The sequence below is a fragment of the Leucoraja erinacea genome, chromosome 25, assembly GCF_028641065.1.
Source record: "Leucoraja erinacea ecotype New England chromosome 25, Leri_hhj_1, whole genome shotgun sequence".
In the NCBI taxonomy this organism is placed as follows: domain Eukaryota; kingdom Metazoa; phylum Chordata; class Chondrichthyes; order Rajiformes; family Rajidae; genus Leucoraja; species Leucoraja erinaceus.
The window spans coordinates 26458543-26482175 of NC_073401.1; the positions used below are offsets into that span (position 1 = coordinate 26458543).

Genomic DNA, 23633 nt, shown 5'->3' on the forward strand with positions numbered 1-23633 from the left:
AGCTAAATCTAACTCTCTCTTGAAACATTTAGTGCTTGCTAAAGATTCTGACCTGTAGTTTATTGCATCTACATCATTTGGTGAGTGTCCTTTATGCAGTTTTTGAGAACAATACATCCAGGGCTGCCCTTGTATTGCCAGACAATTAGCACATTACTAAAAGCTGCACTATTAGAAAAGGAATGGACGACATATATAAATAGATAGGCCAGTTAAATTTAGATGGGAACAGTGACTATTGGAATCAATCCTGAAAGACCTTTATTTAAAAATACTTATCAAAGAAAATCAGCTTATATTGTAAAGTTCAGTTGGTAGAGCTGCTGCCTCACAGCCCCAGAGATATTGGGTTCAATCCAGACCTCTGGTAGTTTGTCAAGTTTGCACCTTTAACCTGTAACCATGTGGGCTTCCTCTGAGAATCTGCAATTAGTTTCTGCTCCAAATTCTACGCTTCACTCACTTGGCATATCAGTTAAAAAGCATAGAAACAAAGTACCAGCAAGCCAGGCAACATCTCTGGAGAACATGAATGGGTAATGTTTTGGGTTGGGTAGTTGGGGTGAGGGGAAGAAAGCTGGAAGAGAAGTGGGGGCAAGTGATAGGCGGACATAGACGAGAGGATCTTTTGATAAACAGATCGTTAGACAAAAAGGCTGGCAGTATCATCAAAGACCCACACCATCCTGGCCACACACTCATCTCCCTGCTACCTTCAGGTAGAAGGTACAGGAGCCTGAAGACTGCAACGACCAGGTTCAGGAATAGTCATCAGGCTATTAAACATGGCTCTGACAAAACTCTGAACATTAATAACCCATTATCTGTCATTTTGCACTTTATCTGTTTATTTATTCATGTGTTTTGTAGTCAATGCCTATTATGTTCTGTGTGCTGAAGCAAAGCAAGAGTTTCATTGTCCTATCAGGGACACATGACAATAAACTTGAACTTGAAAAGTGTGAGATAAGGAGAGAAGAGGTGCAGATTGTGCCTAGAATGGAAAGCCTCGTCTTGGGAGCAGATGCAGAGATTGAGGGAGAAGATCAATGTAAGGAATCACCTGTTAAAAGAAGAGAGTCAACATTTTTACTCCTCATCTTTGGAACTCTCTTCCTCATAGGCTAGTGACAGCAGATCCCATGAAACTTTCGGCAGACCCAGATAAGTTTGTTGTAAGCAAGGCGGTGAATGGTTGCCATGAGTAAATAGGAATGTTGGAGTTGAGGTTACAATAAGATGTTAAATGTTTGAAGGATCATGTAGCTTACTCCAGCTCCCAATTTGTACGGTTATGTTCCAACTAGTTTTTTATGAATATGATGTGGAAAAGTAAATTATTCCTTGAATAACTCTAAAAACTGTAAATTAAACTGAACATCAAGTCTGAATAAAATAAGTTGAAACAAAACAAGTAAAATTACTGAATACCAGTTTTAATAAATGCCAGCTTTTATGACTTGCTTAGAAGACCAATTTGTGTGGATAAACCCCCTTAGACAAATAGAACGTGGAATGGAGGTAACCACGTAGCTGCTGGACCTTTTTAATAACAGACATGAGCTGGCAGTCCACAACCTTCTGGTCTTTCTTGCGCTGTTCTGTTAACTGATACTTCTGTGAAGAGAGAAAAGGATAATAGTGAGGCAAGATAAAAAACTCAGTAAGACTACAGTAATTTTATCAAATCTGGTAACTGCTGTAATGTTGTATGTGAATTGTGCGTTGGACCATTAAACAACTGTTACAGATTTCAGCTTCCTAAGACAGAGAAGTCGCAATTATTGTTTCTGCTCCAAATTGTGATGCAACCAAATGAACACTTCAAAAAAATGCACAGGATCAGGAGCAATACTTAAATTTGTGCATTTAATGCCAGCAGCAATGCTATAATTATTTATCTCTTAGCAAGACAGTATAACGTGTGCCCTGCAAATTGTACAATGTACTCGCGTAGAAATAATCAGCAGATAGATTTTTAGGCTCATGTCATGTGCATTCCACTTTGGGTGGCACAGCGGTAGAGTTGCTGCCTTACAGTGCCAGAGACCCGGGTACGATCGTGACTACAGGTGCTTAGGTTAATTGGCTTCTGTAAATTGTCGCTAGTGTTGGTAGAGTGGAGCTAATGTACGGGTTGGTGCAGACTCGGTGGGCAGAAGGGCCGTTTCCACACTATCTCTAAACTAAACTTAGCTATAATTATTAAGCACTTGTATTGACATAGGGTAACCAAATAGGCTTACTATTTTGTATATCCTACTTACTTAAGGGGCTGTCCCACTTGGGCGACCTAGTCCACGAGTTCTGCCAAGTTTGCCCTCGACTCATACTCGCAGCATGGTCGACACAAGGTCGTAGGAGGTCTTTGTAACTCTCCTTCATGCTCGAGAGTAGTACCCGCGTACTCGAGACATCAGCTAGGTCACGGCGTATTTTTCAACATGTTGAAAAATGCCCGCGAGTAAAAAAAGTTCGCCATGGGAAAAAAAAAGATACTTTTTTACTCAAAGGTTTAGAGTAGGCCGTAGTAGGTCGGCATGCAAGTCGTAGGTAATCAAGGGTAGTTGAAGGTAGTCGTAGATAGTCTTCATCATAGTCAAAGGGAGGTAGAAGGAGGTCGTCTTCACTTTCCAATATTCAGGGTCCAATTTTCCCAGTTAGTCGTAGCTAGTCAAAGCTAGTCTTCAACATAGTTGAAGGAGTTGAAGGAGGTCTTCTACATAGTTGAAGGAGGTCTTCAACATGACATTTTTTCAAACTCTCCTAAACTCTTCTAAACTCGCCAATTAGCTTGCCCAAGTGGGACAACCCCTTAACCAGATCCAGTGGGACAAATGGAAAATTGTATCTCTAAGATCATGGTGCAGAACATTGAATCTTTTTTTGATGCTCATTACTGGGAAAATACTTATTTGCAGTAATTTTCATTCTAGAAATTCCTTAAATCAGCATCAAAGGCTAAAACTGTGGAACACACACTAAAACGTATCCATAATATACTAATGGACGTGTAGTTCCTCAGGACCTCCAAACGCACTTTCGATCTATGATTCTATATTGATACAGTGTGTAAACAGGCCCTTCGGCCCAACTTGCCCAGACTGGCCACCAATGTCTCCACAACTTGCCCAGACTGGCCACCAATGTCTCAGCTACACTTGTCCCACTTGACTGCGCTTGGTCCATATGCCTCTAAACCTGCCCTATCCATGTACCTGTCCAATTGATTCTTGAACAATGGGATAATCCCAGCTTCAACTACCTCCTCTGGCAGCTTGTTCCATACACCCACCACTCTTTGTGTGAAAGTTACCCCTTGGATTTCAATTAAATCTTTTCCCCTTCACCTTGAACCTATGTCCTCTGGTTCTCAATTCCCCCACTCTGGGCAAAAGACAGTACATCTACCCGATCTATTCCTCTCATGGTTTTGTACACCTTTATAAGATCTCCCCTCATCCTCCTACGCTCCATAGAATAGACACCCAGCCTACTCAACCTCTCCTTATAGCTCACACCCTCTCATTCTGGCAACATCTTCGTAAATCTTTTCTGAACCCCTTCAAGCTTGACAATATCTTTCCTATAACATGGTGCCCAGAACTGAACACAATATTCTAAATGCAGTCTCACCAACGTCTTACACAACTACAACATGACCTCCCAACTTCTATACTCTGACCGATGAAGACCAAAGTGCCAAAAGCTTTTTTGACCACCTTATCTGCCTGCCAATCGACCTTCAAGGAACTATGCACCTGTACTCCTTGATTTCTCTACACTACCCAGGGGCCTACCATTTACTGTGTAGGTCCTGCCCTTGTTCACGTCACAAAATGCAACACCTCACACTTTTCTGCAGTGAAATTCCATCAACCATTCCTCCGCCCACCTGGCCAATCGATCCAGATCCTGTTGCAATCTTTCACAACCATCTTCACCATCTACAAAACCACTAACTTCTGTATCATCAGCAAACTTGCTAATCTTGCCCTATACCTTCTCACCTAAATCATTGAAGATGACAAACAGTAACGGGCCCAGCACTGAACCCCGAGGCACCCCAGTCACAGGCTTCCAGTCCGAGAAGCAATCTTCCACCATCAAACATCACTAAAACTTTATCACAAATTCAAATCATTCTTTTACAAACCTTGGGATAAATCTTTGTTTCATTGCTGTTTGTCAACACTATTACAGCAAGTCTGGTGGGAAAGACCACTGAATGGGTTAAGACAACTACTGCAAGGAAAAAATTGTAGCAAATCATTGCTCAACTTTTGCCAGAGTGGAACTTGCACCTTCACACTCAGTAGGAATCATATGCAGTAGTTGACTTAAGTAATTACAAAAACAATGACTTTAACCTTCTAATCCAAAGCACAGAATAATAAATGGGGTATGGAGAGGGCAGGTACGGTATACTGAGTTGGATGATCAGCCATGATCATACTGAATGGCGGTGCAGGCTCGAAGGGCCGAATGGCCTACCCCTGCACCTATTTTCTATGTATCTATGTAAAACTGTAATTCATCTAAATAAAAAAAACTTCCCACTTCACCAAAAAGCACAAGGTCCAAAATTCTACTCAATTAGCACGTAAAGATGTTGACACACAATAAATACGACAGCCACTAACCACCACATGTTTATCACAGGATTTTTTTTCAAAGCAAAAAAAGTGGGAAATAGTATTAACCCCAGGACACCCGAATGTGTCACAAATAATTAATAACATAGTGCCATGAGGTCTTCCTGGTCTAGGAAAGAGCGGGCAAGTTTCTTTCAAATGATGCCTTATTTTGCCAGATTTCACTTCTTCAGCACTATGGGGTCTTACTAGTCCAAGAAATTGGGGATAGATGCTCTGCCTAACAATTTGTTCAAATGATGACTTCCTTTGGCAGACTGCACCTGGATGTTAGGACTTCTAGACATCTGTGTCTTGTCTCTGGAGTAAAATTAAAGCACATGCTGGGACACAAGGTGCCACTGATGACAAAATACAGTTCCGAAAAATGTGATGTTGAAATCAAGTCTTGTTTTTTTCCCCTCAGGGGTGTACAAGATCCCAAGGGACCAGTTTGAAGAGTAAGCATATTGTAGCCAGAGTCTGGTCAAAATTCACCTTTTAATTGACGTCATTGACATAAACTATCCAGCTATGACCAGATTACTGTTTGCAGCGTGTCCTGTCACAACAGCAACTACACTTCAAGAAAGAACTTCATTAGTTGTCAATCGAGTGACTAGTCCCAAACAGTAAATGGCATCATGTAAATATACTACCCCCACCCACAATCTATACTGTTGGTCAAACCTTTAGACATTAAAAGTTCAGTCTAGAATGCCACAAGGGATTGAAAGACAGCAGAAAAATGGAAAAAAAGAAAATCGACTCTTAGCAGAAAGCTCCTGTTTGTAATTGAGACAATAACAAGAGCAGGGTTGATTGCAATACAATCATGCCCTCTAGCCTTCGTTATATCCAACACAAGAGGTTTACCACATACAAACAGTTCTGACAAAAGGTCAATGACCTGATGCATTAACTCTGTTTATTTCACTATAGATACTGCTTAACCCACAAGTATTTTCAGCATTGGCCTACGTTTCAGATTCTCAGCCTCTGCTGTGTTTCCTTAAAACCGCTTTCTAAACAACTACGGCAACAGCATGAATCATAAAGAGGTATCAGGAAGAGGTAGAGGGAGGGGGATAAATCATCCCACTTTGGTTTCTACAATTCTAGATTTCCCCCCATAATTTGACCCCTTTCCACAAATAATTTACCTGAAGATACAACTCGTATAAACCAAAAAGTGACGTGACGTGCACTGTCGCATGGCCACCCATTCTCCAGCTTGCTCTGCAATGCTAGTTGCCCCAATCCAGTAATGAATGGGATTCAAATCGTTAAAGGGATTGTGATTCCAAAATAGTATCGATAAAAGTTTCAGAAACTAAGTTTCTGTAAGATGCTAGAATCCAACAAAACTGCCCTGTGGCTCATGGGAGGGGCAACATGCGATTAATGGAATTCAGGTCACGCTCCAAGTTAAAGCCTCAAACCGTGTACACCACACGAGAGATACTTTAACCACAACCAACTGTACAGGGAAGGGGAAAATTGAGGTACCATGCACAGGGCAGGAGCAAAGGCCAACCTATTGTGTCCACCAGGAAAAAATTGGAATACCAGGAAAAAAGAGAGGCCATTTTGGCGACTCAAGTAACAACCATCATGTGTTATGACTCTAGAGCTGGAGCATCTTAATATAGTGCAATGTTACCTCTTTCTCAGTGTCAAAGATCTCGCCTTCTTGGTGTTTGGGCCGGCGCAGCCTCTTCCTCTTGAAGTAGGAGTCAGTCAGGTGCTTGGGAAGTTTCACGGTGGACAAATCAATCTTTGTAGATGTCGCAATGACAAATTTCTGGTGAACCCTTCGCAGTGGGACACGGTTTAGAACCAGGGGGCCTATGGCAAAAACAAAACAGTAACCATCTCAATCAACACAAATAATCTGGAAAAGAAACATAAAAAGTAAAGTTTAATGTTAGCCCCATTGAATAATTCACATGTTTTTATTGCAATATGTCCCAATGCTGTTATAGTATGTTTTATATTAAAGAATTTCAATAAGTCAGTCTGACACATGAAGTAGAGGTCAGGATAGGTAGTGGGAAGTTTAATTGGATGCATTTGTCTTTTTGCACCACTTTTGTAACAAAAATACTGAAATACATACCATTGTGACGATGGCCTTTAAAGGCAAAATTAGTTTATAGACTCATGAATTTCCGTCCAAATGGACCCATTTTGCCCCAGTATGAGAGGAGCAGAAATTCAGGCGACCGTCAGCCCATCGTATGTTTATGCAAAAATCCAATTGTAATTATTAATGACCAAGTAACATCATGTAATTATGAATGAGTGCAAATGAAAAAAAAAAAAAGCTTTCACTTGCCAGGAAACCTAGTAACATCAACTCTAGCCCCCAGAGACTACAATTAAAGGTGACAACCTTTTATCCGGAGTTCCGGAAACCAAAAAACTAAAACCGGCCATTTTTTGGAACACCAAAGCTTGTAAACTTGACCTGAGACCAGCAACAGACCCAGCTATACTACTGTAGCTGCTTCCCCGGAGACCGGGGAACCACTTAAACAGCTGTAAATCTGCTTAAATGTTAAAGTTAGTTTGGAGGGCTTTTAGTCTCTAAACTTTAAAGTCCCCTATCTGGTCGACCGGGGACCAATGCATTATTTGAAGTAAGCTCCGAGCGCCCGCCGACTGCCAAATGGGGCTGCGGGCGTCCGGCCGCGGGCGGCGCCGGTTAGCTCCGAAAAAGCTTTACACTGGCCCGAGGCAAAACTGCCGCCCGCCCGCAGCCCCAGCTCCGCGATGTTGTGTGTCGGCGGCGTCGCAGCGCTGGGATACCAGCGGGAAGCGGGCAATGCCTTACCGGGGCGCCGTGCTGTAAGCTCCGGAGCGCTGTGGCCGCCGACTCCCAACATTCGCGGAGCTGGGACTGCGGGCGTCGGCCGCGGGTGGCGCTGGATTTGGAGCGCATCGCAGTCAGGGGTAGAGTTCCCGGGGTCGACGCTTCCAACCGGCGCCGCCCGCGGCGGATGGAGCCCCCAACTCCGCGATATTGGGAGTCGCCGACCAGGTAGGGGACTAAGAATCAAAGTTTCCCCCTTTACCCCACCACCACCACATAAAATCCCTCCAAACCAACTGACTAACATTTATGCAATGATTTACAATGATTCCCCGGTCTCCGGGGAGGAGGCAGTCGCTCCAGACTTTTCAAGCCGCCCGCGCTACCTTCCTAATCTACGCTAAAAATCTTCCATTCGGAAATCCGAAAATGTCCGAAATCTGACAAGTGTCTGGTCCCAAGGCTTTCGGATAAAAGGTTGTGCACCTGTACTACAATTGAATGGTAAATCCACAGCCTCTACCTTGCACCTGTGACGACCGTCAGCAAGATAAGGATTGTTCCTGGGGTGATGGTTTTCCGCAGGCGTCTTTTATGCTGGCTGAAAGGCTTGTTACCATGGCTGAGCCTTTTACGGGGAACATCTTCAGTGGGGTAATAACGTGGCTGAAAGATACAAGGCAAACATACAGAATTATAGGTGACTGCACAGTATACTTATGTCCCACATAATGTATGTTAACAAAATATAATATAATAAAATTGCACCCAAGCTTTATTCTAGCTGCCCAGAGACCTACATCAGCCCACAGGGATTGTGAAGTAACAAGGAGTAACAAGAGCACATGCCCCTTATCATGTGAAATGTGCAAAACCATTGTCAGAGCTTGGGGATGAGGGGGGGGGGGGGGGGGGGGGAGATAAGTAAAGGTAAGAGGCTGTGAATTGAAGCCAAATTATTGCAGAACGTGAAATCTCAATGTGAAAATGGCAGTTTGAAGGTTGCTGCTAACATCATTTTGTTCTACAACACTTCATAATTAGCCATTTTAAATCAGAACTCCAAGACATATTAACTCAAATAATGAAAGGCCTCGGTGGAGAGGATGTTTTAGTCATGGGAGAGTCTAGGACCAGAGGGCACAGCTTCAGAATTAAAAGACAAATCTTTAGAATGGAGATGAGCAGGAATTATTTTGCCAGAGGCGGCGAATCTGTGGAATTCATTGCCAAAGACGGCTGTGGGGGCCAAGGCATTCAGTATTTTTTAAACGGAGATGGATGGGTTCTTAATTGGTATGGATGATAAAGGTTACGGGGAAAAGGCACGAGGATGGGGTGCATGGTGAAGAATAGATAAGCCGTGATCAAATGGTAGAGCAGACCTGGGGACAAATGGCCCAATTCTGTTCCTATGTCTTATGGAAATTGGGCAATCCTAATACTAGCTATTACCACATCTCCCTTAGGGGAGAGAAAATCACCAAGAGTGCTGCAAAATAAAACAAAGTTTCATACAACAGTCTCAACTTAATATGACTTGAAACAAAATGAACAAAGTGGTGACCCTCCTGTTCCACTGTGCCAAAGTAGGATTTTTTAAATCATACTTTGGCATAGTGGACCAGACTTGTTTGCAAATCTCAAAACAGAAAAGGGTTTTGTTACCATCTTGCGGATTTTGACAACGCGGCTACCGCCATTCTTGTCTCCACCAACAGGCTTGGTGACGCTAAAGGGCTTCTTTTCCTTCAGCTTCTTCTCAATCTGAAAAAGGAATAAGACAGGACTTTAATTTTAGTCACAAAAGATGCAAAGAAAAACAGGTGTACAGAATTGGATGCTTAAAACCAGTTACAGCAATAATTTACACACAATATATTTTGGGTGCCTAAATAAACATACTAGATTGTAGATGACACTGTAAAACAAACTTCCAGAGCGCCTTCAGATCCTTCTGCTCACCTTGGTTTCAGGAGCATAATATTTGCGCTTGTACATGGCTCTTCTGGCAAACATGGCAGAGCGGGAATATCTGCCAATGCCCCGGGCCAGCACTGGGTTGCGACTGCAATGGTGCCGTCCTTTCTTCGCTTCCTTTTTTTCTTCTGCCATTGGTTCTTTCTTCTCCGCCGCTGCCTGTTCCTTTGCTTCCCCTGCCATCTGCCAAAATGATATTGGGTTTTAGTACAGGTGCGCAAGGGCATGAAATGAGACAAAAGTGACGTAGGCTGCCATCCCACTGGTAAATCAACCAGACCAAGGCAATGCTGGGAAATTAGGTTACTACATGCAAATTGCAGCCCAATTTGTTAAAATAATACCAACATGATAAAAGACCCTAGGTAGACAAAAATGCTGGAGAAACTCAGAGGGTTAGGCAGCATCTATGGAGCGAAGGAAATGGGCAACGTTTCGGGTCGAGACACTTCTACAGATAAAAACCTTAGACATCTAAAATTAAACACATTACAACACCATCCACAATTGAATAAACAATTTACTGCTAGACACAAAATGCTGGAGTAACTCAGCGGGACAGGCAACATCTCTGGAGAGAAGGAATGGGTGACGTTTCAGGTTGAGAACCTTCTTCAGACCCTAAATGTCACCTTTTCCTTCTCTCCAGAGATGCTGCCTGACCCTCCAGAGATGCTGCCTGATACTCCAGCATTTTGTGCCTACCTTCGATTTAAACAGCATCTACAATTCTTTCCTACACATTTACTGCTGGATATGATTTCAAATAATATCTGAAATAACAGAAAATTTAAATGGACTGGTTTGCCATGAGTCAACAATGAAGTAAAATGCAACTTTCTGCTCTGGATTGTCAAGGACTGTCACTGCTCTGCTCACATCTTAAGTCCCACACACCGTCACAAGGATGACACATTGATGCAGCAAGTAGAGCTACCTCACAGCACCAGAGACCCGGGTACAATCCACACCTCAGGTGCTGCCTGCGTGGAGTTTGAATGTTTTCTCTGTGATCACATGGGTTTCCTCCCACATCCCAAAGCCGTGCTAGTTTGGTTAAAGGTTAATTAGCCTTGGTAAATTGCCCCTCAATGTAGAGGGTGTGGATGAGAAAGTGAAATAACATTGAACTAGTGTGGTTGGTATGGTGTTGGTGGCCTGAAGGGTCTGTTTTCATACTGCATCTCTAAACTTAATTTAAAAAAATGAATGGGCAAATTGTCAGCCAAAGCAATTTGCTCCTTATAATCGAAGGTAGACACAAAATGCAGGAGTAACTCAGCGGGACGGGCAGATGCTCTTTATAATATCCCAAATAAAATGTAAGTTGTCCAATTGTGCCATATACAGGTATTACATGTGATTATATAAGCAGATAATATTCATACAACGAGCAAGTGACAATATTATTTACCAAATGGAGAAAAAAACGTCAATACCCATTGATTTGTAGGAAGGACTGCAGATGCTGGTTTAAATCGAAGGTAGACACAAAATGCTGGAGTAACTCAGCAGGACGGGCAGCATCAATGGAGAGAAGGAATGGGCGACATTTCGGGTCGAGGCCCGTGAGGGGAGTGGGTGGGACAGAGATAGAATGTAGTCGGAGACAGTAAGACTGGTGGGAAAACTGGGAAGGAGGAGGGATGGAGAGAGAGGGAAAGCAAGCGTTATTTGAAGTTAGAGGTCAATGTTCAAACCGCTTGGGTGTAAGTTAACCAAGCAAAATACGAGGTGCTGTTCCTCCAATTTGCACTGGGCCTCACTCTGACAATGGAGGAGGCCCAGGACAGAAAGGTCAGATTGGGAATGGGAGGGGGAGTTGATGTGCTGAGCAACCGGGAGATCAGGTAGGTTAAGGCGGATTGAGCGGAGGTGTTCAGCGAAACGCTTGGTCTCGCCGATGCACAGAAGTTGACACATGGAACAGCAGATGAGATGCAGGTGAACCTCTGCCTCATCTGGAAAGACTGTTGGGGTCCTTGGATGGAGTCGAGGGGACAAGGTAAAGGGACAGGTGTTGCATCTCCTGCGTTTGCAGAGGAAAGTACCTGGGGAGGTGGTGGTTTAGATGGGAAGGGACGAGTTGACCTGGAAGTTGCAGAGGGAACGGTCTATGCGGAAAGCAGAAAGGCGTGGAGATGGGATGTGGCCAGTTGTGGGATTAACCAATGATGGGCAATAACCATTGATTATTCAGTATAGAAACTGAACCTAGTGTTTCAGAATCTAAGAAGCAACAAAATGTATTTTTGGACAAGTCATTTGGATAAACTGGTTCCATGGCTATTAAAATATAATAAGAGATAAAGGACCTGGGACAGTTATGTTCTAGTTAACCCTGTGGGAGAATTAACAGGAAGGCCAGGCCGAAGCTCAGTTGTAGCTCTAACAACTAACCCAATGTAGACTGTCGGCCCTGGTTACATCTACTCTCCTCTCTGTTATATATAACGGTGACTCGGCATCCACCGCGTCCGTGTCGCTTTCCAGCTCAGTCTCAAGGCCAGAGCCGGCATTACGCCGCCTCTCCTCTGGCCCCGCCGAACTCCCCCAACAAAACGCCGCACAAACGGCAACTTAAATCGGCATCCACCGCAAATATCGGCTGATCCCAACCGATGATACCCCGGGACGTGCTTTTCGTGCATCATTTGATGTTAACAAGTCCCCCCAGCACGGATGGAGCCCGATATCCAACCCTCTCGCTTCACGACAAACGCCGCCATTCTTACCTTTCACTCTAAAAAGGCCCGACATCCGGGCCGCCGGGGTATTAACGTCTGCGTGCGTCACACAACTTCCGGACAAAAACGGCAAGGCACGTTGGGAGTTGTAGTCAATTAACTATACACAATGAGATGCACTGAAAACAGCAAATATTTTAATAATTATGTTTTAATCTTTCTAAAAAGATATACGGATTTTGGATGACTTTGTGATGGACACAGTCATAGAGTGACTCCACTTCCATTGAAGATAGGCACAAAATGCTGGAGTTTAACTCAGTGGATCAGACTGGAGAACATGGAATCTCTGGAGAACATGGAATAGGTGATTCGGGTCAAGCCCCTTCTTCAGACTGAGAGTCAGGGGAGAAGGAAACTGGAAATATGAAGAGGTACAGAGAACAAATGAATGAAAGGTATGCAAAAGGAGATATCAAAACCAGCAAAGATCAGGGAAACGTGGAGCCCACAATGGTCCATTGTTGGCTTTGGAGATGGTGATAAGGAGTGGAACTAATGAGTGAAATTTTTAGGACAATTAGGGTTGGGAAGGGAAGGCCGAGGATCTTTGAAGTTAGATGGTCTCGCCTATAGGAGAATGGGTACAGCAGATGAGGTTGGAGGAGGTGCAAATGAACCTCTGCATTACCTGAAAGGGCTATCGGGGTCCCTGGACAGAGTTGAGGGAGGAGGGATAGTGATAGGCAACACCACGAAGCACCCGGAGGACGTGCAAACTCCACAGACACCGCCCAAAATCGAACTGGGTTTCTAGCTCTGTGAGGCAGCAGGTCTATCAGCTGCGCTACCCTAAATGAAAACTTGTGTCAAGACCTAAAATGATTTACTTCTAAAGATATTTTGCTACCTTTCATTCCTTGCTCCTTTGTGTGTCTACCATGGTAAGAAGTGCACATGAAACGCAAGCCGTTAATGCCTTGGAGACAAGAACAAATCGTGACACAATGAGATGCACTGAAAACAGGAAATATTTTAATAATTATGTTTTAATCTTTCTAAAAAGATATACGGATTTTGTGGTGGACACAGTCATAGAGTGATACAATGTGGAAACAGGCCCTTCGGCTCAACTTGCCCACAACGACCAATATGTCCCATCTACACTAGCCCCACCCGCCTGCTTTTGGCCCATTTCCTTCTAAACCTGTCCTATCCATGTTTCTTAAACATTGGAGAAAAAATAGTGAGTCATGAAACATGGAAAGCAGGCCCTTCGGCCCAACTCGTCTATGTCGACCAAGATTCTCCATCGATGGTAATTCCGATTGCCAGTGTTTGTCCTATATTCCTCAATCTTACTTATCCCTCACTTGCTCTCATTCAACCAATGATACAGCAATCTCATCAAATCAATCAGGCAAATTGCAACCAGCTCATATTTTACCCTTCAGTAACTTTGTTGAACCATCATCTTGATACTCTATGTCACAAAATGGCTTCCTCACGGCAGGGTGAAAAAACAGTAACAATCTACTTTTAGATTTTTCTTACCTAAATTTGATGAAAGGAATAGAGAGGATTGATGCACCGAGTCTTTTACCCAGAATAGGGGAATCAAAAACCATAGCTATAAGGTGACAGGGGAAGGATTTAATAGAACCCAGAGGGGCAACCTTTTCCACACAGGGGATGGTGGGTCCTCTATCTTTGATGATGGAACGAGCTTCCAGAGGAGGTAGTTGAGGCAGATGCAATAGCAACATTTAGACAGATCCATGGATTGGAAAGGTTTAGAGGGATATGGGCCAAAAACGGGCAGGTGGGACTAGTGTAGATGGGGCATCTTGATTGATCTGAGCTAGTTGGGCCGAAGGAACTGTTTCAATAGACAATAGATACAGGAGTAGGCCATTCGCCCCTTCGAGCCAGCACCGCTAAAAGAGTCCATGCTGAATTGCTCTATGAAAGAATAAAGTATTGCAGGATTGTGTAAAAATACAAAGACAATCAGCGTTATTGAAAATCCAAAGTATTTCACAGACATGATTGTAATTTTATTTAAGAAATGTATAGGCTTAAAAAACACACAGGCAATTGTTCTGTTCATCCCCAGTAATCAGCTGTTCTTTGTGGAGCCTATTTGTTTCAATTCATGCTTGGCAAAAAAAATTCCTATGAACCTCATCTGGACCAAAGATCCTCTAGGATCTTTGATCTGGACCATCAGCAAGTCGCAACGAGCGTGCCGTTCCAAAAAAGTGAGCTAAAGGATAGTCTTCACTGAGGCCAGCTGCTCCAAATGCCTGCAAAGTAAAGAAATAAAGAGTTGGCAAACACAAGTGTTGGATGATTTTAGACTTTAGTGGGCGCGGGCGCGGCCACTGGACGGGTGATCACAACACAACAAGGGCGACACCAGGCCTCGACACCTTCCTCTGCCCCGCCCCCGCCGTCCAACGCATGGCCCCGGCCCGACGCCCAGGCCCCGCCCCACAGGCCCCGCCCCACAGGCCCCGCCCCCACAGGCCCCGCCCCCACATGTCCCGCCCCCGCCGCCCAGCCCCGCCCCGTGCAGCCCCCGCCCAGGCCCCGCCTCTCCTCACTCGGCCCGGCCCACCACCGGCCGTCAATACGCCATCATCCTTCCCCTGCGTCCGACCTCACCGTCCCACCGACCTCATCATCCCGCGTCCGACCTCACCGTCCCACCGACCTCATCATCCCGCGTCCGACCTCACCGTCCCAACCTCATCATCCCGCGTCCGACCTCACCGTCCCACCGACCTCATCATCCCGCGTCCGACCTCACCGCCGGGATCCCCTCGTCATCCGCGGGACTAAACGGCCATTCGGCCCCTCGAGTCCGTTCCACCGTTAACTAGTCTTGAGGCAATACGGCGCGGGAACAGGCCCTTCGCTCTATCGAGTCCATGCCGACATTCCGATACACTAAATATCTTGCTTTAATACCAATTTCGACTTCACAGCAACTAGAGACATTAGCAGAATCGCTACACCGCTCACATCTGATTTTTGTTGCATTTGCTCTTGCTTTGCATCCAGTACCATATTTCCATCATTAATGCAAGCCTGATTTACGGGATTTGCATTACCCATCATCAGCTAAAAAGTTGAAATGTACAAGAAAAATGTACCTCAACTGAGGAAACATACTTCAACCTATCTGATATATACAGGTGTTTGAATACAATTTGGTGAGTAAGAGTGTATTATTGTTTTAATTATTTAATGCTTTTACTCTACTCGCACTTAAATTATCTTAACTGTCTAATTTTTATTCCCAGTGCTGAACAAATGTTATAGTCATGGTAAATAATGAGTCCACTGTCTGGTCAGCTGGAAGCAGTTATTTGAAATGAGCCGAATCAGAATTTATGGACCCTGGGGTTACTAGTGTGAGAGAAGGGTTAATAGGGATGATTGAATTATACTAGAACTCTGAAAAATATAACTTAGAAAGAAATGAGCTTATCCGCAGAAGCCAGACTGCTAGTAGAATAAAGTAACAATATACAGAACAGAGAGAAATTCTAGATAAAAAGTAGCAAACAGATAACAACTTCAGCAGAAGGCCTTGGGAGTCTTGACGTCAGGAAATGGTCCGAGACATTCCTGGACTTTCTCGTGTGAATGTGGGCTTTATGTTATGATTGGACGAAACTCGATGGGGAGACCTGAGGTAGTGACCACAGTGAAGAAGGGTATAAAGATAGAAAGCATCTCCATTTTCTTTGTGCCTCCAGGGGACATCAGAGGAGAGACACCTATTCTGCAGAATATGAAATTAATAAAAACACTTCTTTGTCTGAATTTGTCTCAAGAGCATTTGTGATTTTTGAATCTCACAACTTGGGGGCTCGTTCCGGGATCCAATACCCTAGACAGCTGACGGGAGTAGACGGACGAAGGGAAGGTGCACCTTGCTGAGTTCAGCAGTCTCAGACTCCTTGCTTGCCATCAGCTGTTTAAGCAGTAGTATCCGGACCACACAGAGACTCGGCAAAGAAGTGGGAGTAGTTGGAAATCGTGAAAAATCAATCGAGCAATTTCTGTGCACAGAACCCAGGTAGGAACAATGACTAATAAAGTACTTCCTGGGCGATTGTGGAAAGACCTTGTACGGGCAAGGCAGGTATGATGAACACTGTATTGAGAATATGATGAACATGGTATTAAGAATATGATGATGATAAATAAGGTAATTAAACACGGTGTTTAGAAAAAGGGAGGGGAAAAGGCTGTGGGCCAAATCCCCGCATTCTGCCCAATAGTCCGTTGGGGCAAATGCTGGACCCTGGAGGGCAGGAAATACCCAGGGGTTGGAGGAGCCAACATGATAAGGTATAGTCCGTTGGGACAAATGCAGAGCCGGAGGGGGCCAAAATACCCAAAGGAAAGAGAGAGAGACAGGGGCCGGGGTGGACGGAAATCACCCGGCCAACAGGACGGGGAGTCAAAGGGCAGAAGGGGAAGATAAGTTCGGTTGAAATTAGACCCCCGAGGGAGGTACCTAGGAGAGGACCCTGAGGGGGAAGGGTGTTTGTTAAATAGCCTCCTTGAAGATTCTTTAGGTCTGACAAGAACAGTTAGATCAATTCCTTTTCACAGAAGTGAAAAACAAGTAGTAAAGATTATGTTGCAGGCAGTAGAAAAACAGCAAATAAGGAACAGAGAGAGCAGGATGATGAAGGAGTTACTCCCGAAATTAGCAGATAAGAAGACGGCAAAGGCCAGGGACAACAGTGCAGGACAGGGAGAAAATATAAAATGAATAATCTATTTGAAGTAAGAACGGAACGAATGTGATTTGTATGTAAAAACCGGTTTGGAACGAATGGTTGTAAGATGAAAGGTTGGAATGAGCAAGTTGTAAAATTGAACACAGTGGCGGGGGCGAGCATTTGTACTGTAGTTCAAATTGGATTGCGAACAAGCTGTACAATTAACTCTTTGTATCCTCGTAACCTGAAAAAGGGAAGTTGTAAAAATCAGCTTTTGATTTTCTTTTAATCGTTTCTTGATGTTCTTTTAGATTTCTTGTCAGTAAAGTTAATTTGGAAAATTGTTACTAGTGCTAGGAACTGGACATTTAAAATAATGGTGAATATGGATTGAAATAATTGGAAATAAGTTAATTGATGAAACATGACCAGCTTTTATGGTTTGTTGTTTTATGGTAGACATTCAAGTTGAGAAACAGAGAGAGAGAGAGATACAGACACCGAGACACAGAGATACAGACAGAGAGAGAGAGAGAGAGAGCCAGGCACAGAGATACAGACGGTTCACCAGACTGATTCCTGGGATGTCAGGACTGTCTTATGAAGAAAGACTGGATAGACTTGGTTTATACTCTCTAGAATTTAGGAGATTGAATTTAGGAGATTGAGAGGGGATCTTATAGAAACTTACAAAATTCTTAAGGGGTTGGATAGGCTAATGCAGGAAGATTGTTCCCGATGTTAGGGAAGTCCAGGACAAGGGGTCACAGCTTAAGGATAAGGGGGAAATCCTTTAAAACCAAGATGAGAAGAACTTTTTTTCACACAGAGAGTGGTGAATCTCTGGAACTCTCTGCCACAGAGGGTAGTTGAGGCCAGTTCATTGGCTATATTTAAGAGGGAGTTAGATGTGGCCCTTGTGGCTGAGGGGATCAGAGGGTATGGAGAGAAGGCAGGTACAGGATACTGAGTTGGATGATCAGCCATGATCATATTGAATGGCGGTGCAGGCTCGAAGGGCCGAATGGCCTACTCCTGCACCTAATTTCTATGTTTCTATGTTTCTATGAGTCAGACAGAGAGACAGAGACACAGAAAGACAAAGAGAGAGAGCGAGAGAGAGAGAGGGAAAGAGAGAAAGAGAGAGAGGAAGAGAGAGAGAGAGAGAGAGAACGAGGGAGAGAGGAGGAGAGGGGGGAGAGAAGGAGAGAGAGAGAGAGAGGAGGAGAGAGAGAGAGAGAGGGAGAGAGAGAGAGAGAGAGAGAAGAGAGAGAGAGAGAGAGAGAGAGAGAGAGAGAGAGGAGGAGAAAGAGAGAGGGAGAGGGGGGAGAGAGAGAGAGCGAAAGGAAAGAGAGATGAAAGAGAGATAAAGAAAGGGAGAGAGTGGGAGGGAGAGAGAGAGAGAGAGAAGGAGAGAGAGAGAGAGAGAGAGAGAGAGAGAGAGAGAGAGAGAGAGAGAGAGAGAGAGAGAGAGAGAGAGAGAGAGAGAGAGAGAGAGAGAGAGAGAGAGAGAGAGAGAGAGAGAGAGAGAGAGAGAGAGAGAGAGAGAGAGAGAGAGAGAGAGAGAGAGAGAGATAGAGAGAGAGAGAGAGAGAGACAGAGAGAGAGACAGAGAGAACAGAAGTAGGAGACGACAGGATGACAGATTATCCCTTGGGGCACCCATAAACTGAGAGGGCTAAAAAAAAAAAAATTAAAATAAATAATAAATAAAAATGCTTCACCCTATATCCCTGATGGGGAAGGAAATGGATTAGGGCTTTGGAGGAGGAGAACGTGGGATGATTATTGGCCATGAAAGATTTGAAGGCACCATTGGTAAAAGTAGTGGGAACCACTAAGTGTCAGATAAAGATGATGTAAATTGTTACAACCGGGCCGACAAAAGACTACAAACATGGCCGCCGCTCACAAACTTACCGGCTACAGCGCCATCTTCAGGTTGGATGCCGTCATGACCGAGGGTATGCAGGTCCCTCAGCAAATGTTACCCACTTAAGGTGAACCCCAAGGAACAAAGGGGAATGAAAAGGTGGAGAGTTGAAAATGAACAAGAAAAAGAAGGCATGTGGACATTATATTATGAACTATTGTGGTGGAAGTCATTCTTCTTAAAGTCAAGCAGAATTGAAGGAGGTGGTGGGATTGTCATTTATTTCCAACCCCCGATTCAGCAAACAGTTGGTCTCTGCGGTCAATGTCAATGAACAAGGCCCCTGGTTGAAAAGACTGAAATAAGTGATGAACTGACACAAGTGAGTCCTATGAGGGAACCAAGCGGGGCCAGAGAATTACATGCCAATAATACATGTCTTGGGGAACTTTTCCTCAAAGTCCTATCAGGAGTGAAATTAATCTGGAGATTATAAGCCCTAACTGGACTGGGGTCCCCAAGAGAGAGAAAGGGATTTAAGGGAGGATGTCAAGAAAGGCCAGGATGAGGTAGGTTTTTTTAATTAGATGGGAAAGGCAGAGTTGAAAGTTGAGGGGGAACTTCTTTACTCAGAGAGTGGTAGCTGTGTGGAATGAGCTTCCAGTGAAGGTGGTGGTGGCAGGTTCGATATATGGTTATATGGTATACCCTTAGAAAGTATTTGTTGATGTGGACAATTTGTTGGTTTGTTCCACAAGTGAAGAGAGAGAAATACTTCAGAATATAAGACAGCAGATGATGACCTTGGGAAAGGTAGGATATAGTTCAGACTAGATTGGGAATTTTGAAATTGTATGGTGAAATGGAAAAAGTACATGTCAAAGAAGTTAAATTAAAATGCAGACAAAGCAGCTGAAACAGCATCTGGAAGAGATGTCCAGGGTAAGTCTGAATCGATTTAGGTATGAGCACTGTAGTGTCGTTTATGCTGAATAAGGTAATTAAGAGGTTTGGTAAACCTACAGAAATCAGCTTTGACAACGGATTGTTTTCATTTGATGAAAAGAATAAATGGAACATTGAAGGTTAAAATAAATAAGATTTGTGTAATGCTCTGCCATTGGCACTGAAGAAATGTTGCATGCAAACTAACCAGCAGGTGACACAATGGAGAAGTTCCTGCAAGGGACCGAGTTTGGAACAGTTACCGATTAGAATTTAAAAAGTATATGAAACAGTTAATAATGATATACAAGTCTATTTATGAACAGGTAAAGTAAAAGCTGTCGGAGATGGACCAGGAAGAAGGACCCTTTAAACCTGAAGACAAGGTGTATGTATGAGTTTTCTAAATCACCGACCGATGTTCGTTTAGAAGGTTGAGATACCTAGTACGATTTCAATAATTACATGAGGGCTGGCCCACAGGTACGAATAGACAATAGCCCTGAGGTAATTGAACAGGAGGACAAAGAAGAGTAGAGTTTTAACAAGAACTTGTTTGACATCAGTGGTGGGAAATAATGGAAAGGATACTAAAGAGAATATTATAGGAATTTGGACAAATAGGGTAGGATTAGGAAGAATTAGCATGGATTTGTGATTGTGACATTTGACTAATCATGATTTTTCTTAAAAGAGGTTATTAGGAAAATTGATGAGGTTAAAGTGGTGAACTTCAGTAAGGCCTTTGACAAGGTTCAATAAAGGAAATAAGGTTGGTTAAGAAGTGGTTAGTCAGGAATAGCAAGATGGATTAAAAGTGACTGTTGGGAAATGTCAGAGAGTAATGGTGGATGGATGTTTATCAGATTGGAGGTCAATGACTAGAGGGGTACCTCAGGGATGTGTGTTGGGACCACTGTTGTTTGTCATGTGAATCAATAATATGGATGTTGGTGTGGTAAGATAGATTAAGAAGTATGTAGATAATACTAAGATATGTGGTGTTGTGAATAATTAAGTAGATTTTTAAAAATGTACAGAGAGATTTAAGTCATTTGGAAGACTGGGTTGAAACATGACAGATGGATTTAATGTTGATAAGTGTGAGGTGATACAACTTGGCAGGACAAATTCAAATTAGACTTACATGGTAAATGATTGTGAATTGAGGAATGAAGTTGAACAGAGGGATCTAGGAACAACTGTGTATAATTCCCTGAAGGTGGAATCTCGTGTAGAAAGGATGGTAAAGAAAGATTTTGGTGTGTTGGCCTTTATAAATCAGAGCATTGTGTATAGAAGTTGGGTTGTAATGTTAAATTGTACAAGGTATTGGTGAGGTCAATTGTGGAGTATGGTGCATAATTTTGGTAGGCATAATTATAGGAAAAAGGTTAAAATAGAGAGTACAGAGGAGATCAATTAGAATGTTGACTGGGTTTCAGCAACTAAGATACAGAGAAAGGTTGAACAAGTTAGGTTTTTATTATTTGGGAAAGAGAAGGAATACCCACCATGGTAATGATGTTTTCTTAAGGAACTGTTTACTGGCAGTATCTCATTCTATTACAGAATTAAAAACCAAGGAGCTGTTGGCACAGAGTCCCCATCTCGACTTGCCAATCCATTCTGTGAAAGCAGAGAACTGGGATCTTGTAAAATCATGGAAGGAAGAAAAGCTGCAACCAAAGTGGACTGGACCCTACCTTGTGTTATTAATCACCGAGACAGCAGTACGAACAAAAGAAAAAGGGTGGACACACGCAAACCGATTTAAGGGTCCTGTGGAGGCCCCACCAGACAATATCAGCCCGTAGACTGTGCGTGAAGGGAAGGAACCATTGACTTTGTGCCTATTCGGATGTTGTATTATTCCCAGCGCTGGCCTTCAGAACACAGTATGACTAGCGAGAGGAGGATAGGGAGGCGAAGAATCTGCTGCTAGCACTAGAAAAGGAAGATATAGTATAATTCAAAAGATGCGTAGCAAAAAGAAAAATGGTGGATTGTGAGAGAAGGGTTAATAGGGATGATTGAATTATACTAGAACTCTGAAAAATATAACTTAGAAAGAAATGAGCTTATCCGCAGAAGCCAGACTGCTAGTAGAATAAAGTAACAATATACAGAACAGAGAGAAATTCTAGATAAAAAGTAGCAAACAGATAACAACTTCAGCAGAAGGCCTTGGGAGTCTTGACGTCAGGAAATGGTCCGAGACATTCCTGGACTTTCTCGTGTGAATGTGGGCTTTATGTTATGATTGGACGAAACTCGATGGGGAGACCTGAGGTAGTGACCACAGTGAAGAAGGGTATAAAGATAGAAAGCATCTCCATTTTCTTTGTGCCTCCAGGGGACATCAGAGGAGAGACACCTATTCTGCAGAATATGAAATTAATAAAAACACTTCTTTGTCTGAATTTGTCTCAAGAGCATTTGTGATTTTTGAATCTCACACTAGCTTTTCGGTTCTGTTAAGGCACAGCTTCTGACGTTAGTTGTATGGGGTTCGCTGATGGTCATCGGAAAACCCTCATGAAGATTTAAATGGATTAACTAAGTCAGTACAAGCGGGCACAAAGTGCTGGAGTAACTCAGCAGGTCAGGCAGCATCTCTGGCGAATGTGGATAAGTGACTGACCGGGTTGATGGTGGAGTCAGATACGATAGTGGCTTTGGATTGGCACATGGATATGCAGGGAATGGAAGGATATGGATCACGTGCAGGCGGAAGAGATTTAGTTTGGTGCTGGAGTAACTCAGCGGGTCAGGCAGCATCTTTGGAGAAAGTGGATAGATGACCTTTCGGGTTGGTACCCTTTTTGAGACTCAAAATCTGAATTGTCACCTATCCATGTTCTCCCAAGATGCTGCCTGACCCACTGAATTACTCCAGCACTTTGCATCTTTTTTTCATAAAGCAGCATCTGCCGTTCCTTGTTTCTCCATTTCAGTACTGGCACAGCTTTACAAAAAAAAGACACAAGGTGCTGGATGAATAATGTAAATGAAAAGAAAAAATTGATGTGCAGATAACAGAGTTACAACCGAAAATATAGGACAAAAAATATATATCTTTGGCCTGCTCCACTGTTCACTTATGCATGGCTGAAAGAGTATTATAGTGATCATTCACGGCGGACTTTGACATATATATCAGGCAAGTCAAAGCAACAGGTAAAGGGCAAAGTGAAGACTCATGGAGTGTATCAGAGATAGTTTACCAAATTGAGGAACCAATTTAGGAATAGCCTACATTAGATCCATTATTGTGCTGTGATGAGGTCTCTGGAGGAATTGACCTAATCCAAATATAAAATGAGATACCATATATTCAACATTAAAACTGGATAGACACAAAAAGCTGGAGTAAGGACAGGCAGCCTCTCTGGAGAAACGGAATGGGTGATATTTCAGGATTTCTGAACATTCTGAAGGATCTCAATCCGAAACGTCACCCATTCTTTCTCTCCAGAGATGCTGCCAGTCCCGCGGAGTTACTCCAGCTTTTTGTGCGTCTATCTTCGATTTAAACTAGCATATGCAGCTCCTTCCTACACATTAAAACTCGAGGTATGTGAAGGAATGGAAGGAGGATGGTCATTCTCACACCATGTTGGAGGGAGTTCGGGCTATTCTCTCAGGGAATCTGCTCATCTTTTTTTAATCCCCTCGGGCAGAGCAGAGCTTAAACAAGGACCATTTCCCTGCAATGTATGAAAGCACTGTATAATAAGACCATAAGACATCGGAAATAGGCCATTCAGCCTACGCCATTCAATCAGGGCTGATCTAATTTTCCACTCAACCCCACTCTTGCCTTTTCCCTGCAACCTTTGATGCTCTTCCTATTCAAGAACCTTTCAATCTCACAGCATTTAAATAACATTTGGACAGGGACATGGATAGCTTTTCACTGTACCTCATCACACATGACAATAAACTAAACTA

General features: G+C 43.4%; 1 protein-coding gene and 1 long non-coding RNA gene across 3 annotated transcripts; one reads left to right on the plus strand and one right to left on the minus strand.

Moving 5' to 3' along the window:
• Positions 1 to 1420: 1420 nt before the first annotated feature.
• Positions 1421 to 12287, minus strand: rpl6 (ribosomal protein L6). The gene is given in 7 exon segments (XM_055655318.1): positions 1421 to 1617; positions 6298 to 6482; positions 7105 to 7126; positions 7942 to 8115; positions 9118 to 9216; positions 9415 to 9612; positions 12165 to 12287. Coding segments are annotated over 6 exon segments (831 nt in total). The 5' UTR covers positions 12165 to 12287; the 3' UTR covers positions 1421 to 1464.
• Positions 12288 to 14756: 2469 nt separating this feature from the next.
• LOC129709163 (uncharacterized) lies at positions 14757 to 22102 on the plus strand. 2 transcript variants are annotated; one of them, XR_008725472.1, is made up of 2 exons: positions 14757 to 15334; positions 20006 to 22102. It is a non-coding gene; the product is annotated as an uncharacterized LOC129709163 (long non-coding RNA). The 2 variants fall into 2 exon arrangements; XR_008725471.1 differs by lacking the exon at positions 14757 to 15334 and adding an exon at positions 18484 to 19116.
• Positions 22103 to 23633: the final 1531 nt, after the last annotated feature.